Source organism: Pituophis catenifer, unplaced genomic scaffold, assembly GCF_029215685.1.
Source record: "Pituophis catenifer annectens isolate HBS135680 unplaced genomic scaffold, rPitCat1.0.hap2 SCAF_7, whole genome shotgun sequence".
NCBI classification, from domain to species: domain Eukaryota; kingdom Metazoa; phylum Chordata; class Lepidosauria; order Squamata; family Colubridae; genus Pituophis; species Pituophis catenifer.
In genome coordinates this window covers 84436221-84454012 of record NW_027256887.1, presented here as the reverse complement: position 1 = coordinate 84454012, position 17792 = coordinate 84436221, and the positions used below count along the sequence as shown (strand labels likewise).

Here is a 17792-nt window from a genome sequence, read left to right as displayed (position 1 = left end):
ACAAGATTTCTTGCCATAATTGTGAAGTGAATCTGGCTTCCATCTTGACTTTGTTTGTCAGAAGGTTATTAAAAGGGATCACATAACCTTGAGATGATGCAACCATCATAAATATGAGTACAAATGTACTCTAGCAGTAAACGTCAAGTCAGCCAGTGAAAAAAATTGGGTGACAATTAAATATGAAGAAACTCACAACAGAGAATCTGAAGGAGCAGGTGGGGGTCGTTGTTCTAGAGAACATTTATCTTTGTGTTGTTGCTAAAAATTAACACTGAGTTGGCAGCACCTAATTAATCAAGCTAACAATAATAGGCACAGCAACCAGCCTTCAAATGGATTAAGAAGATAACTGAAGTGGCAGGTGGCAATTGTCTGAGATCAGCTGTCAAGAGAAGAGAAATCAATAGTCAATAAATACACTGCAGACTAGCATCAAGCTGGAAAAGCTAGTAGGAGGACTACAAGCAACAAAGTGAATGGACTTGATTACAATGGTGATGGATCCACATTGGAACATCCATCTTGGGACAGAATAACAGAGTTGGAAGGGACCTTGGAGGTCTAGTCCAGTCCCTTGCTCAAGCAGGAAATCCTATACCCGTGATGGCGAACTGATGGCACGTGTGCCACAGGTGGCACACGGAGCCATATTTGTGGGCACGCGAGAGCATTGCCCTAGCTCAGCTCTAGCATGCATGCATGCACTGGCCAGCTGATTTTTGGGCCTTCTGGGCCCCCCGGAAGTCTGGAAATGGGCCGTTTCCGGCCTCCAGAGGCCCTCCAGGGGATGGGGAAGGCCATTTTCGCCCTCCCCAGGCTCCAAGAAAACCTCTGGAGGCTGGGGAGGGCGAAAAAAATGGGCCTACCAGGCCCACTGTGCCATCGCGTGCCGGGAGTGGGGGGGGGATTATGTGCGCATGCACGGGGAGTGGGGTGCATTGAATTATGGGTGTGGGCACGTGCGCACACCTGCTCCCCCCGCTTTTGGCACACAACGGCAAAAAGGTTAGCAATCACTGCCTTACAACCATTTTACACAAATGGTTGTCCAGTCCCTTCTTAAAAACTTCCAGTGTTGGAGCATTCACAACTTCTGGAGGCAAGTTGTTCCACTGATTAATTGTTCTCACTGTCAGGACATTTCTCCTTAGTTCTCGGTTGCTTCTCTCCGTGATTAGTTTCCACCCATTGCTTCTTGCCCTACCCTCAGGTGCTTTGGAGAATAGTTTGACCCCCTCTTTGTAACCGTCCCCTCAGATATTGGAATACTGCTTTCATGTCACAGATCATCCTGGAGAAGATCTATTTATGTAACGCTGGTTGGGGAATTGTGGGAGTTGAAATCCGTGGATCTTAAAAGTTGCCAAAATTGAGAAGCATTGATCTGTAGGATCATTAAGCATTGATTGACACTGATTTGGTGGCAGTTCCGGAACACGTAAGGAAAGTTGTGTTTGTGTTCCTTGATTCCTTCCTCACCAATTTTATAGCCGCAGCCTCGAGTAATGCAAAATTGATTCATTTTATATATTGCCACCTCACTTTGGCTATGTGTGCAGCCCCCACACTTACCTACCTACTTACCTACGTCTGTCTGTCTGCCTGTCTTCTATCTTCTCTCTCTCTCTCTCTCTCTCATCTATCTCACCATCATCTATGTTTTTTGTTTATTATTGATAATCTATCTAGTTATCTCTCAACTATCTAACTTACCTGTCTTATCTATCTCTCCATCATCTATGTTATCTATGTTATCTGTCTATTCTCTCTTTCATGTCTGTCTTCTGTCTGTCTATCTATTGCTCTATCTGACCATCTGTCCATCCATCCTTCCATAATTGCCTCTCAATCTATCATCTGTCTATCTATTGCTCTGTTGCTCTATAAGTCCGTCCATCCATCCATAATTGTTTTTGTCTGTCCATCCATCCATCCATCGATCCATCCATCTATCTGTCAGCACTTCAAGCTGCATTTACTCTAGTGCTGACATAAGAAGGAGAAGTGGAGACGTCTGGAAAGGGACGTTTGACTTTTCACCTACTTATTTTCCCTGGAGATAATATCCCCTAGGAGATGGGATGGGAGGGGGGAAATTCCTTTGAGCTGGAGCAGTAGATTAGGGGTAGAGTGACTTGGAAGATGGCCAATGAGTGCAGGGGAGTGGGGAACGGAAAGGGAGGGTTTTGGGTCTGGAAGTCAGTGTTGGCTGCGATGGAGTCGGAATTAATAAATGGGAGTTTTCTTCAAAAACTTTGTTTGAAATGCAATTTATTTGAGATGACGTCGAAACCTGACTATCTATCTATCTATCTATCTATCTATCTATCTATCTATCTTCTATCTATCTTATCTATCTACACGTGTTTTCTTTTTCTTCTCTCTCTCTGTAGAATCATCCCAACCAAGGAACTGCCTTAAATAACTAGGACAGTTGAGTCTAGAAACGGGATATATTTGTGACTTGTGTTGCGGGAACATTACCAAGCTTTAGAGAATGGCTAAGTGATTGCTACTGACCCCTACTGACCCCTCTTTAATTGTTCTGTCAAATTGTTCTGTCAAAAGCCTCTTTCAAGTTTATTTTTATCTGGGCTCCAGAACTGAGAGTTCTTAGGATTCACGAGTTCTCTGGAAACCCATTCAGAGAGATAATGAGAAGGCGATATAATTGTCATTCTCTCACCAGCTCCGCTCATGTTGTTCCCCAATTATATGCTTGGAGTCCAAGGGAAATTACAGGCCTGGGAACATGTCAGGTTATTGTTGTGGGGTAAGTCAGAACGATTTGACTTGGTGGAAGCTGAGAGACTTATCTTGAAAGTCTCAGGAAGGCCTCAAAATCTTTGCATAGGCCCCCCAGAGAACTCAAAATGGCTTCTTTTGGGGGGGTTTCCTCAACTTACAACAGTTCATTTAGTGACTATCGAATGTTACATCTGCACTGAAAAAAGTGGCTTATGACCGTTTTTCACACTTAACGGTTGTTAAGTGAAAAACGGTCATAAGCCACTTTTTTTCAGTACAGTTGTCAATGGGAGATTCTGGGAGTTTTCTGCTATTTTGAGTTGGGGAAATGCACAGAAAATGTAGCCTAAATCCCATAAGTTCACATCATTTGTATTTATAAAAAAGAAAAAGAGAAACCTTACTCCCCTTTCACAGAAGGCCCAAGAGAAAAAGGGAGAAAATTCTGCCTCTTTCTGACTTTGCATCATTCCCCAGATACTACAGCTTCTAGCCAGTCGCAAAATATTAATTTCTCCCCCTTTCCCCCCAAAAGCAGTTACAGGCAACTTAAAATTTCCTAGGTCATAATGCATGGAAACAAAGATCTTGAATAGGATAGAAGTTGGCTAGAATTCTATCTGTGTGATTAGGCACACAAGAAGTTTTAATAAAAGGATAAATAATACCACACTCACGCTCAATGGATTAACAGGTTAACAGAGTCGGAAGGGATCTTGTAGATCACCCCAGCCCAAGCAGGAGACCCCACACCATTTCTGACAGATGGCAGTCCAGCCTCTTCTTGAAAGCCTCCAGTGATGAAGCTCCCACAACTTCCGAAGGCAACTTCTGCTCCATGGGTTGATTGTTCTCACTATCAGAAAATTTCTCATTACTTTTCTAGGTTGAATCTCTCCTTATTCAGTTTCCATCTATTATTCCTTGTCTGGCCTTCAGGTGCTTTCGAAAATAGCTTGACCCCTTCCTCTCTGTGGCAGCCCCTCAAATATTGGAAGACTGCTATCATGTCTCCCTTGGTCCTTCTCATCACTAGACTAGCCGTGCCCAGTTCCTGTAACTGTTCTTCATATGTTTTAGCCTCCAGTCCCCTAATCATCTTGGTTGCTCTATTAATATACATACACATTAGATAGAACTTAGTAGTCACTGTATTTTATCAGCTGTGAGAATTAGGTGTTGAACAGAGTGTTGGCACAAGGGGAAAAAACTGTCCTTGTGTCTTCAGTTTTGTCTTTTATTCTTTTTTTGAAAAACACTTCTTCACTTCCTTCTATAGCAGTGATGGCTAACCTTTTCCGGACCGAGTGCCCAAAGCACGCGGCCGAACTGCCCCCCACCCCAAATTCAATGTGCACGTGGCCCCCACACATGGATCCCCATGCATGCACAAGCAGCTCCCTTCATGTGCCCCGCCCCCTCGCGCATGCGCTCGTGGGGCCCCCGCACATGCCCTGCCCCTCGACACATGCGCACATGCCCCCCGAAGACCAGCTGGCTGGCGGGAGGTGTGCGCGCATGCACAGTGGAGCTGAATTGGGGCAGCGGCTCGTGCCATCAGAGGGCGCTGCGTGCCACCTCTGGCATACTTATTATACGTTCACCATTACAGTTCTATAGTTTTCTTGTTACTATAAAAAAGAGAAAGAGACTTTTGCTTCTTCCTTCTTTTTCTTTCTTTTTTTTCCCCCTCAGGGAGCAAATCAAGCGAGTAAAGGATTCTGAAGACGTGCCCATGGTGCTAGTTGGCAACAAATGTGATTTGCCCTCCAGGACTGTAGACACCAAGCAGGCTCAGGATTTAGCAAGAAGTTACGGGATCCCTTTCATCGAAACCTCTGCAAAAACACGACAGGTAATGACGTCCAGGTGGCTGCGACGGGGTAAAAATCCGAGACTTTTCCAGGTGGGAATGGCAGAATTTCCTAGTAGCCAGAAAAGGCTTTCTCTCAGGTAGTTCAGAAACACTTTTTACCTTTGGATACTCAAAGGTAAGTCAATCAATGTTTGTGTTATCTGACCTTGAGAACCCAATTTTACCGCCTTCTTCCCCATGGTCATTAAGTCACATTGTTCTTAAACGAACCCAACTTTCTCCATTGACTTTGTTTGTGGGAAGGAACTGACAGCTCGTTTGATTTATGTCAACGTTGTGATTGACATTCATCAATGCAGTAGCACAGGGGTTTCCCACCTTGGCAATTTCCAAGTATATGGACGTCAACTCCCAGAATTCCACAGCCGGCATAGCTATTGCTGAGAATTCTGGGAGTCGAAGTCCATTCAACTTTATCAAGGTTGGAAAACAATGCAATAGCAGAAAGAATGGCCATTATCTGGCCAAAATACACTGTCCATCCCCAATAATGCTAGTTATTAAAAAACCATGGAGTCAGAAACATAAAAGAGGTGACTGTTTTTTAACTGGTTGTATAATTGAATTATCTTCTTTGTAAACTCTGAGATTACCTGTTCTTCACACAGGAATCTTTAATTTCTTCTAATGCAGGGTTGAATACCTATGGTTTCTTTATGACCTATGGACTTCAACTCCCAGAATTCCTAAGTCAGCCATGGCTGACTTGGCATGGCTGGCTCAGGAATTCTGGGAGTTGAAGTCCATAGGTCGTAAAGGGCCATAATTGCTCGTGCCTGTTTTACTGGGAGTTGAAGAAAAATCATGTAAGCATATTCAACTATAGAGTATCGGATCTGCCTTCAAGATTTGGCATGCGTTCTGTTTGACTATTGATTTGGGCAGTGTCTGAATCGGTCGAAGACAATCTTTGTTGAAAACTCAAGAACAAGAGTTCAGGCTAACGTCTCAGAATTCTTCCACGCCTCTTAACAGCTTCATAATGTGATCTCTGGACATAGTGAAGCCTCTCTCATCTCCAAGCCAATCTCAAAATCCAGATGCAGAATCCAGTGTGTGCACTGCTATTTGGGGGGCTCAAGATTACATCTTTAAAGAAAAAAAATCTATGGTTTAAACCAGTGTTTTTCAACCTTGACTATTTTTAAGACGAATGTGCTTCAAACTTGGCAATAAGTGGACTTCAACTCCCAGAATCCCCTAGCCAGCACGGAAGACCAGGGAATGCTGAAAATTGAATTTCGTAGGTCTTAAAAAGTTGTCAAGTTTGAAAAACACTCAATTGAAAGGAACGAGCTGGGCTGAGATATTTTGACTTCTGTTCCACATGAGGATAGAACTTGCAAACCATAGATATTTTCCTGGTTTGTTTCTGTGGTGGAAAAAAGGATCTAAATTGAGCAAAGCCAAGATCTCATGTTGTGTAGTGCCATCAACATGGATGGTTATGTGTGCAGAGAACAGAATCACAGGCTTCTCCCAAGGAACTTTTACCTCAGCTTACATTTCCTCGCGTGATCTAAATTGAAAATTTCAGACTGTAGTGTCAAAATCAGCCTGGAATATACAGGCAGACTTCGATTTACGACCACAATTCAGCCCAAAATTTATGTTGCCATGTTGTGACAGTTGTCCAGTGAGTTTTGCCCCATTTTACAACCTTTCTCACCAGAGTTGTTAAGTGAAGCAATGCAGTTTTTTTAAGTTAGCAGCACGGTTGTTAAGCGAATCTGGCTTCCCCATTGACTTTGCTGGTCAGAAGATGGCCAAAGGTGATCATGTGACCCCAGGACACTGCAGCTGTCATAAGTGTGAGTCAGTTGCCAAGTGTCCAGAGTTTGACCACATGACTGTGGGCAAGAAGCAATGGTCATAAGTGCAAAAAAAAAAAAAAGAGTCATAAGTCACTTTTTTGGTGCCGTTGTAAATTCGAACAAAAGAATGTAAGTCGAGGTCTACCTGCATATCTATATTTATTATCTTGATGTTCGTAAGAATGTTTTGAGTTTTTATGATTATCGTTCTTCCATCGTGGTGGTGAGGCTTGGTTTATTAAAAATTTGCTTCCTCTAAATGGGTGCCATGATTTTGGTGTTAGAATTATCCTGCTTTGATCTTCTAAAATTGATTTATTTTCTCTCCCGCTGCCTTTATAAGGTACTTAAATTCCTTCAGGCCCTTTAAAGAGCTGTACCAAATGTTTCTTTGATCAGATTCAAACAGAGCTTGGATTCCATTCCTGTTATGTATGGGTGAGATTGCTCACTTGGTTGACTAGTACAGGGGTTGGCAACCTTAAACACTCAAAGAGCCATTTGGACTCATTTCCCACAGAAAAGAAAACACCAGGAGCCACAAAACCCTTCACGTATCTGACTATTTCCTGAGCGGCCACAAAACTAGCATATGTAGTTGAATTAAACATTCTGTTTTCTTCTGAAACTTTTCTTTTCTTGGATTTATCCATGGTTGGCCTACCGGGGGTTGAAAAGCTCAATAAATCATGTGCTGGCGAGTATCACACATTGGCGGTTGTAATATTTTGAGCAACAGGGAGCCGCAGCAGAGGGATGAAAGAGCCACATGCGGCTCCAGAGCCACGGGTTGCTGACCCCTGGACTAGTATATGAAGGCAGGTGACCAGCTTTTCTGAACTTCAGACCTTCAAGATACCTTTTTAAAAAATCACATCCTTCTTAAGTACAGCTTGACTCCTTGTAGTTTTATGTCAGTGTTTCTATAAATCACTTGGCAGAAATACAGAAGTGGTTTTACCTGTCTGGATTTGGTCTCCCAACTCCCAAATCTAACCTTGAGATTTCTCAAATATCTCCCATCCAAGTCTTAACCAGGTCTGACTCTGCTTAGCTTTGGGGGTTCAGCTAAGAACAGCTACACAATACCATCTGATCTAGTATCCTGCATCCGTTAATATCTCTTTAAGGTTTAGCTGGCTTTTATTAGTAATGTACAAATATTCCGTTGAAAGAAATCTTTCAAGACAGGAAAGTGAGGAATGATTTCTAAGAACATTTTTCTCTGACTTTCTAGCATTTTGAAATATTCTTAGCAGGCGGTAAAAGCCCTAAAACATACGACTTAAAAGCAAGATTACTAACACTATTCATGAATTGGGATCATCCCATGAATTGGGATCATCCCAATTCATGAATAGCCCACCTTCTAGGCTGATCATCTCACATTCTAGGCTGATCGCTCTCTTCACTCTGCCTCTGCCAGTCCTTCTCCCTCTGTTGTGGAGTGTATTGGAGTGGGGTCCTTTCTGGGAAAAAGTTTTCAAGGGGATAGGTAGGTACCAAAACTCGGTTGCAGTAAAAGCAAGAAACAATCGTGGTGCTTTTGCATACAATTTATGGCAGACTTGGTGGTATTTGAGGAGGAAGAAGAAGGCATCATGGAGGAAGAGTGAGATCCTTTGCTGCAGATTTTGAGGCGTGGAGATGTTAGCTAGTTGTGAAAATAGAGCAGTGTTTCACAACCTTGGCAATTCTCAATTCTGGGAGTTGAAGTTCATACATCTTAAAAGTTGCCATGGTTAAGAAAGATCAACTGTAATCAGGGGTGGGCTTCAGAAATTTTAGCAAGGGGTTCTCTGCCCAGTTGCTGGGTGGGCGTGACCATGGTGGGCGTGTCGCAGTCTGCCTCCTGCACCACGGTGGGGGGGGCGTTTTTGTCCTCCCCAGGCTCCGGAGGCTTTCCTCGAGCCTCCAGGAGGGCAAAAACAGGCTCCCCAGGCTCCAGAGGCTCTCTGGAGGCCGGAAACGAGCCCGTTTCCTAAACCTCCAGTAGGCCCATTTTTTCCACCCTCCCCGAGCCTCCGCATGCGCCCTGCACTTAACTGCATCCAAAACAGGATGTGTGGGGACTCCTGGGAGATGCGGGGTGGGTGGGGCCAGCCAGGAGTGGGATTTGGGGGTTCTCCGAACTGCATAGAATCTTAGCTAGAGGTTCTCCCAAACCCCTCAGCAGCCCACCGCTGACTGTAATCTTTCAGTTCAGTTGAGACAGACCAGGGGTGTGAAACTCAAGGCCCGGGGGTCGGATCTGGCCCACGGGGTGCTTAGATCCAGCCCGCGTGGCCGGCCTGAAAATAGCAAAGGACTGGCCCGTGGCGCTTCTGCTAGCGAAAATGGGCTGAGTGGGGGCTGCCCGTGGCTCCCTGTAGCCCATTTTGGCTGGCAGGGTGCTGCAGGAGGGTGTCCATCTCGTCTCCTCCCACCCCCCTCCGGCCGGCCCGCAGAGGACAGTTATAATGCTGATCCGGCCTTCCAAGAAATCCAATTTGACACCCCTGAGATAGACCTATCTGCTATCCTGGGCTTGTTCACATTGGGAGAAGATTCTGAGTTTGGAGCAGATGATGGAGCTAAGCAAAGAGGAAATGGTGGATTTTCTTAGGGAATGGGACCTCCCTGGAGATTGTTCTGAAATCATTGAGATCTCCTTAAATATGGAGCTTGATAGAGCTGTTGACGAGATGGTCTGTCAATCGAGATGACAGGTTACATTCGTCTAACTCAGGGATAGGCAGCCTTAAACACACAAAGAGTCACAAAGATCCTAAGTGAAAGCCCCCCATTCAATTCTGGAGCTGACCGGAAGTCCAGTTCCCTCACCACAGAGTCTCCTCCTAGCATGGTGTCCTTTTTTCTCTGCTGACCGGAAGTCCGGTTCTCCCACCACAGTCTCCTCCTAGCATAGCATCCTTTTTCCTCTTACCTGTCCTAACCAAAAGCCCTATCAATGGTGGAGCCGCAGCAGAGGGATGAAAGAGCCACATGCGGCTCCAGAGCTGCAGGTTGCTGACCCCTGGTCTAACTAGGCCGAGCAAGCCAGTTCAAAATTGGAGGGTGCAAATGAACCACTCCTAGAAAAATCCCAGAGGTGCTTTTTCAGGGAGCAACTGGACTTTTCTTGTTTTTCTTTGAAGACATTTCGCTTCTCGTCCAAGAAGCTTCTTCAGCTCAAAGAAAAACCAGAAAGTCTTGAAAAAGCACCTTTGGGACAAGTATGACCTGGATGACTGAGCAACTCTGTAGACACTCCTAGAAATGGGAAAGTAGAGTTAACAAGTTGTGTGAATCTAGAGTAGAGAGTGGTGTTGTTGTAACCTAGGCTTCCTGAGTCATTAAAACACACGAGTAGTCCCAAAAACCTCTTTTATTGCAACAGCTGTGAATTACGTTCATTCACAGCTGAGTTCCAATTAGTTGCAAAAAGTCCTTAGGGAGAAGTCCTTCGGGATAATCACCAATCTTTATCTCCCTTGACATGCTGCCAAAGACCTACTTGGCAAAGCCACACCGAGTCCAGAATCAGAGATGCCGACTGGGAACAGAATTAACAACATTGCTTTCCTGCAAAGGGCCCACGTGCCTTTGCTCCTATTTTAAGCCTTATGGGAGGGGCCAATCATCTCCAGGCCTTATTCCCGAGTCGTCCCTTTTGTTTTAACTGTTCGTGCCTTCTGGCAGCTCTGCGCATGCCCGCACTAGGAACAGGCTCCTCCTGTTCCTCTGCCTCTCTGATGTCTGACTCTGGAGGCTCCGAAGTCCACGCATAATTCCCAGATGGCCCTGGCCCCATTTCTGCCTCCTATGCAGAGCTCTCGTCCGAGCCTTCCCCAGCCTCCAGGACTGGCCCATGTTCCTCCCCAGCCTCCTCACTGTCCAACTCTGCCTCCAGCTCCTCAGGCTGCTGGCGGACCACAACAGGTGTTTTGTGGCTAGCTCCTGGCCTTTCAAATTTTAGCAGTGCCACTGCAAGAAGGATAGAATCCCACATCATCACCATGTATTCTGCAGTGAGTGAGTTCTTGGAAGTCAGAATTTTTTGTTGTTGTTGTTTATGAGATTTGAGATACTTACACAGAGGCTCAACTTGAGAAACATGACTCTGGTTGATGTACACCCAAGACGGAGTCTTTGTGTGATGGGTGGCTCTTTAAAGGCCTTTTTCTACCTCTTCTTCTTTCTCCTTGTGGTGGTGAAGGATTTTGCCCCAGTGGGCAGTTCTCCAATGATTGCTTGGCTTTGTCTCCACGGTGGTGGCCCTGTCAAGAAGGGATCTCGTTCTTGATTTGTCTGTATGGGTGAAAGAATGGCAGCTCCTGTTTTTTCAGGAATTAGGATGGAGGCAAAGAGCATCCCAGCTTCTCTAAATTGAGGGGGGCGCATGGACAACAGAATTAATCATGTCACCCATTTTTTATGGGAGGCTTAAAAAGGGGGTTATGATCGGGAATGCACGAGGCATTGTGATAGTGATCAAAGGGGCTCAATCAAGGTGACTTAGCCAGGACAATATTGATGGAAAATGTATCTTGGTCATGGGACATCTACAGGAGCTTTGCTCACAGCCTTTTCAATGATCTTCTGAGGTGTTCTTCAGACGATATCAAGAGGAGAAATAAATTTCTATGAACATTTTCCACTTTCTCTAAAGCGATGAGGAGGAAGGTATATTCTGGAGCCCTAAATATTAAGGTGAAGCTGAGCCAGATTAAGTACACCTTCACCCAGAATATTCAGTATAGACCAGAGACCCTTGTCTAATGATTGGATGTTGAAATGGCTCCCAAAGGGTTCAAGACCACTTGATTTAGCTCCTAAATTGTCACTTTTTTTTTAGACATTGGGTATAGTCAAATGAATTAAATCTGGTTGGATCCTCTTCATTCATTCGTCCTTGAAAGAGCAACACTGTGCTGAAACCATACACCATGTTTAACAAACCATTCTAAGTCCACTCCAAACACCCACAAAATTAATCACACAATGGCTTACCATGAGAGACTAATCTAAAGTCTCTGTAGTTTATGAAGATTCTCAGTCATCCAGGTCATGGCTGTCCCAAAGGTGCTTTTTCAAAAGACAGCTACAACTCCCCCCACCCCATTGAAGACATTTCGCTTCTCATCCAAGAAGCTTCTTTAGTTCAGACTGAATGTCTCACTACATTGCACTGTATATATCACATTGCTCAGGTTGTATCTGGGTGTTTTGTCAAGCTTCTGCCTTGTGTATTCTTGGGTTTAAAGTGTGCATGTATGCAGGACAACGCAGTGAGACGTGTGCAGATCTGTACAATGGAGAAACAAAACAACCGCTTCACAAATGCCTGGCACAACAAAGGAGAACAAACCCATCAGGACAAGATTCAGCAGTCCCATCTGCATTTGAAAGACGAGACAATGGTCACTCTTTTGAAGACGACAAATTCCACATTCTGGACCGCTGGTTTGAAAGAGGGATCAAAGAGGCCATCTACATTAAAATTAAAAGGGGAAGGGATACGATACCACTTATCTCCTTTTTACACAATCCTTTCAGCAGTTCCAAGAACGTTCCACACCCATTTGCACTATTCAGGGGACCCTCCGGACACAGATGAACCTCCAAGTGGCCCCCAGCGGCTCTCAGAGAGAGTGCTAACGACCAGATGACTGCAAGGAATATAAACCCATTCATTCTCCACCATTCAGTCAAAACGGAAGAAGCTTCATGGATGAGAAGCGAAATGTCTTCAAGGAAAAACAAAGTCCAGTTGTCTTTTGAAAAAGCGCCTTTGGGACTAAAACCTTGCAAGAAACTGATGTTCTCTAGATGTATTGTGGACCCAGCATATCTCGAGGATTGCAACGTATGGAAGGTTGCTTTCTTTGAATGTTGATCCCTTTTGCCATCAGCCATGGTGAATGCAGGATGGTACCCCAAGATTTCCACCAGGAAAGGCTAGAGACCTCTCTCCCCCTTAACTTTTCTCCAAAGCTTGGTAGCCACTTCCTCCTGGCTCCTGGGCAAGACCTTGCTTTATCAGCTGCTTAAACGAAAGCCGACTCTAAAGGAGTTGTGTCTTGCAACCACAGAGAGTGGAAGATGCTTTCTATACCTTGGTGCGGGAGATTCAACAGCACCGATTGACAAAAGTCTGCACCGAAGAAAAGACACCTGGGTGCGTGAAAATTAAAAAATGCCTTTTAATGTAACCGGGTAAGTTTCATTTTTGTTTAAGCGGGGGGGGGGGGGAACAAAAATCTTAAAAGCATTCGACAAGAGGGAAAAAAAATGTGATCAACCAATAATGAATCAAATCCAACTTCCAACTTTTCTCTGATGATTCCTCTTAATTTCCGAATGATTGTAAGTTAGCAGCTGATTGAATTCTGTTCTAATTTTTGCTACGTGGAGCTTTTTGGTTCTCTCCAATGGTGCCAGGCTGAGTCTCTCATTGCCTACTCCAAAATGATCTGGGGAGGTTAGCAGAGGTGAAATCCAGCAGATTCTGACAGGTTCTGGAGAACCAGTAGTGGAAATTTTGAGCAGTTCGGACAACCGGTAGCAGAAATTTTGAGTAGTTCGGAGAACCGGCAAATACCACCTCTGGCTGGCCCCAGAGTGGGGTGGGAATGGGGATTTTGCAGTATCCTTCCCCTGGAGTGGGGAGGGAATGGAGATTTTGCAATATCCTTCTGCCATGCCTACCAAGCCACGCCCACCAAGCCACGCTCACAGAAACCGGTATAAAAAAATTTAGATTTCACCACTGGATGTTAGTCCAACACACTTGAAGGAACTTAATGGTGTACAATGATGTGCTGAACGTAAGTTGAGGACTATTTCTTCCAGAGACCCCTGCGCTGTATTCTAAGTGACCGAAACAACAATTGTTGGGAAAATATAGATTATCATTTGTTTTGATGTAGGCTTTCATGGCCAGAATCTATAGGGCAGTATTGGGCTTCAGGTTCTAGTCGCCACCATCTAGAGAAAAAGTTTCCTAACATTTCACCAGCAACTGTGGTTGCCATCTTCAGAGACCAAGTAGCTTGCTCTGCAGATCGGATTCTGTTTTATAATCAGCTGTTTTGACTTCTGATTGATCTTCAGCCAAGCTGCTTTCCAATTGGTGCGTGTTGGTGAGGGCTGATCCCTGATTGGGGTTCGATCCTGATTGGTTATCTTGGTGGTGTTGGTTCCTGATTGGTTCTTTGTTCATGGTTTAAGATAGGTCATTTTTGTAGAGCTGCTCATATAATTTCAATGTGTGTATGTATGTATGTAAGTGTAAATAGAAATAGATATAGATATAAATATAAGCATCATTTTAGTTATTGTCTATCCACTCCAGGATGAAGCCTCTTCTGCATGTTTCCAATTTATACAGTCCTAAGCTTTCTTTTACCAATTGGGCCCACTATCTATCTATCTATCTATCTTCCTATATCTATCTATCTGTCTGTCTGTCTGTCTGTCTGTCTGTCTGTCTATCTATCTATCTATCTATCTATCTATCTATCTATCTATCTATCAATCTATCCATCCATCCATCCATCCATCCATCCAGCTATCTACCTACCTACCTACCTGCCTATCTATCTCTATCTATTATTAAAAAAACTGCTAGATTGAATAAAATTAAAATTACAAAAGAAGAAAAGGAGAAAAAAAAAGAAAAAGCTAAAAGTGCAGAAAGAAAATAGAAGAGATATAAAGAAAGATATAAGGTGATTTCCAATCTTCTTTACAGCAGTTAAAAATACAATTATAAATCAGCTTTTCTAAAGTTACATCATGACTACTCTTCTTTCTACTGTATAATCTATCCTGTCTAATAATCAAAACCGTAAATCATTTTTTTTAAATTGCAAAAAGTCCATGCAAGGTTTCCTGTCACCAATCAATGTCGATAATTGTCTTTTCTCTAATAAAGCATTTTTGCAGTGCTGATTCCTTATTCCTAATTGGTCCGTTGCTTTGAGCAAATGAGTCCTGATTGGGTCCTTGTCCAGGCAGATTGGTCATAGAGTTAACTTTTTCATCACTGTTATAAATGCAAACAATTAGTGTGTATAGATAGATAGATAGGTAGAGATAGAGATAGATTATAGATATAGATATAGATAGATATAGATATATAGATATATAATCTTATATTTATATATATGATCTTCACAGGCCTTTGCTTTACATTTCACAAGATTTCAAGCCATTTCTATAATTACAAAAGCATTATAAAATGTCATTGAAATCTAAAATCAAAGTTTCACTTTATCCCCCCCCACCCCCCGTTTCGAGCAAAAAGTCCAGAACCGGTTTCCAAATAGAAAGAAAGCTGGATAAATTCCTTTCTTTAATTAAAATAGACAATTTTGCTATTCCTGCTAATTCCATTACTTCTTCCGTTGTGGGTTTCAGTGTGTCTTTCCATGATTGTGAATATAAGAGTCTCACTGCTGGATATTATGTGATTGAATAAAAGTTGGAACTATTGAGCAGTGGCTTATTCATTAAATTATGGGGTCCTTTGCTCCTAGGTTCTCTATATCTTACAAAAATATATAGTACTGTTTTTCCTCTCTTTTGGAAAATAAAATAGTTAGGAAATGCATGCTAATAAACTCTACATTTCATCCTGGGTTCTTGTTGCTGTTGTACCCATGTTTTCCCAAAAATAAGACCTTGTCCTTTTTTTTTTTTTTTGCCATCAAAAAAAGGCACCAGGCCTTATTTTCGGGGGGGGAGGGTGTCATCCACTGACTCACCTCAGTTGCACTTTTCGGAGGCCTTCAGGAACTTCTTCTGCAGCCGGCTATGCTGGCAAGGCTTTCCTGAAGGCCTCTGCAGCTGATAACAGAGCTCCGGATTGATCTGGAGCTCTGTTATTGGCTGCAGAAGCCTTCAGGAAAGCCTTGCTGGCTGCAGAAGAAATGGGCTGGCAAGGCAGGTGTCGAGGCCTGGCTGCAACTGTCCAAAGGTAAGTAGTAGGGCAGCTACACCGCCCCCCATCCCCACCCTAGCTTAATTTTTACTCGTGCAACCTGGAGTGGGCGGGGTCTTAATTAGGGCTTATTTTGGGGATAGGGCTTATATTGGGCGCACATGTAAAAATCAGGCTAGGACTTACATTCGGGGTAGATCGTATTTTCGGGGAAACACTGTATATACCGTATTTTTCAGAGTATAAGACGCACCTTTTTCCCCCAAAAAAGAGGGTGAAAATCTCGGTGCATCTTATACTCCGAATGTAGCCCCGCCTAGCCTCACAAACGAAGATTTCAGAGGCTGAAAGAAGCTTCAGGAAAAAAGCCTCTGAAAGGCTTTTATCTAAAATAATATGGCAAGCAACAAAAGAAGAAACAGGAAAGGTACTAACCAAACTATGTTAACGAATCTGGAGAATGACACGATAACCAACAGATCGGAAGAGGTTAATCTACATACCAATACCAAAGAAAGGAGATTGAACAGAGTACAGATAGTCCTTCAGAAAAAAAGCCTCCGAAACAGAGCTTCAAAAAAAAAAAAAAGCCTCTGAAAGAAGTTTCAGAAAAAAAGCCTCCAAACAGAGCTTCAGAAAAAAAAGGCTTTTTTTCTGAAGCTCTGTTTTGGAGGCTTTCAGAGGCAGAAATAAAAGCAAGGCACAGAGCTCACAACCAACGAACCTGTTGCTAAAATTCATCTCTGGAAACAGCTGATTGGGGGTATTCCAGGAGCCCGATCCACCCACCAATCAGCTTTTTTCTTATTTTCCTCCCCAAAAACTAAGGTGCGTCTTATACTCTGAAAAATAAGGTAATTTTGGGGTTTACATAGCACCCTTAACTGGCCCATTTTCTGGGGTTTTTTTTACAATACATTGAATCATAAATTACCTTATGGGCTGAATTCACACCACATGCTAATCTACCAAAGTTTTTCCCTCTTCTCCCTGCAGGGTGTGGATGATGCTTTTTACACATTAGTCCGGGAGATCCGGAAGCACAAAGAGAAGATGAGCAAAAATGGCAAAAAGAAGAAAAAGAAGTCCAAGACGAAATGTATAATCATGTAAAACAAATTCAAAATACTGTCAATCCTTTATCCGTCAAGGGTCCTTCGGTTAAACCCGACTCGTTTTTTCTACCGTTCACACTAAATTATTAGAACAAAACATTTTTAACATCACTTTTTCCTTCCATCGCGTTGTTTCCTGAACGTGCCAACCATATAGTTCCCCCCATGGCTTATTTTCCTCACGGTGGAAAAATAAGTGCTGAACATTCCGGAAAGCTGGTTCTTCAACTTCTCCACGCTTGTGAAACACAAACCGACAGATCCTCCTGACAGTTCTTCTTCCGAGTCTCTTGGCGCACGCAGAATCTTCTAATTGTCTTCTGGCTTGTTTTCGTTTTGTTTTGCTTTTCCTCCAGAAGGTTTGAGACTTTTCCGTACTTTTGAGGACCAGCCTTAGAGCTAAATGGGAGGCTGGAACGTCAACTGTGGTAGCAAATAAACATTGTTTTCCTTCTCTGGGGCTCGGTTTTATGCATGATGTTCCTTGCTCCAGGGATAGGAAGGAGGAACTGAGGGATTTTATCTCATCCAGGACAGCATTTTTACCATTCCAGACAGACTATAATGTTCCACTGAAGTTTAGTGTCAGGGTTCCGACGGATGCCCTAATTAAATCATGAGCCTTGCGCGTTCCCAAATGAAGGCAACTCTGACCCCCCGTAATTTATGGCCCCAATCATGACCCGGTTTCCCCCCTCCCCCCAGGGTGTGTCATCAATCACATTCGCCAATGGAGCAATTTCGTGGGTTGTAGAGATCACTCCCCTCTGGCCGCTGAGGGTAACCCTGGGAGACAGCCTTGAGAAAGATAACGTCTGGAATGTGCTTTTGTTTTTGGCTGCCATGCTGCTTTGTCGGTTTCCCATCCCCCTTGCTTATGGCAGCTCGAGAGCAGGCCAGGGATGCTTTGCGAATTGACATTTAGATCACCTCAGTCCCATTTGGTGTCCCCTCCCCCACATCTTCTGAAATTGCATCCCTGAAATGTGATAAGACTTCTTTTCCAAAAGAAGAGAATATTTGTAGCTCAGGGTCGAACTGTGGAGTCCTGGGTTCTCTCTGAGCTTGGTTGTTTACTTGCAGATGTTTAATGACCAATCTAGGTTACATCATCAGTACTACCGGTAGAAAGGAGTGGACTTTACTCTAATTTTAAATGCAATAGCTTGCCTTGTTGGTGAGGGGTGTTTTCTCCTTAATAGTTCTCTGATTAGGCTTACTTCCTCCCTCCAACATTGACAGAACAATTTACTAAATATAAACTTCTAACATACTGTATATAAACAGAGAGTGAACCCCACTCCCTTCTA

The 17792-nt window shown here is 43.6% G+C and overlaps 1 protein-coding gene across 2 annotated transcripts in view; it reads left to right on the top strand.

Annotated features, from left to right (window-relative positions):
- The window catches only part of KRAS (KRAS proto-oncogene, GTPase), a 37214-nt gene extending 20278 nt beyond the window's left edge, over positions 1 to 16936 (top strand). The window contains exons 4-6 of one of the 2 annotated variants that reach the window (XM_070946645.1): positions 4447 to 4606; positions 12516 to 12639; positions 16364 to 16453. In XM_070946645.1, the coding sequence (XP_070802746.1) occupies positions 4447 to 4606; positions 12516 to 12635 (280 nt within the window). In that variant the 3' untranslated portion in view covers positions 12636 to 12639; positions 16364 to 16453. Of the gene's footprint in view, positions 1 to 4446; positions 4607 to 12515; positions 12640 to 16363 lie in introns of both variants that reach the window. The other variant, XM_070946646.1, reaches the window with a different exon arrangement.
- The last annotated feature ends 856 nt before the right edge of the window (positions 16937 to 17792 follow it).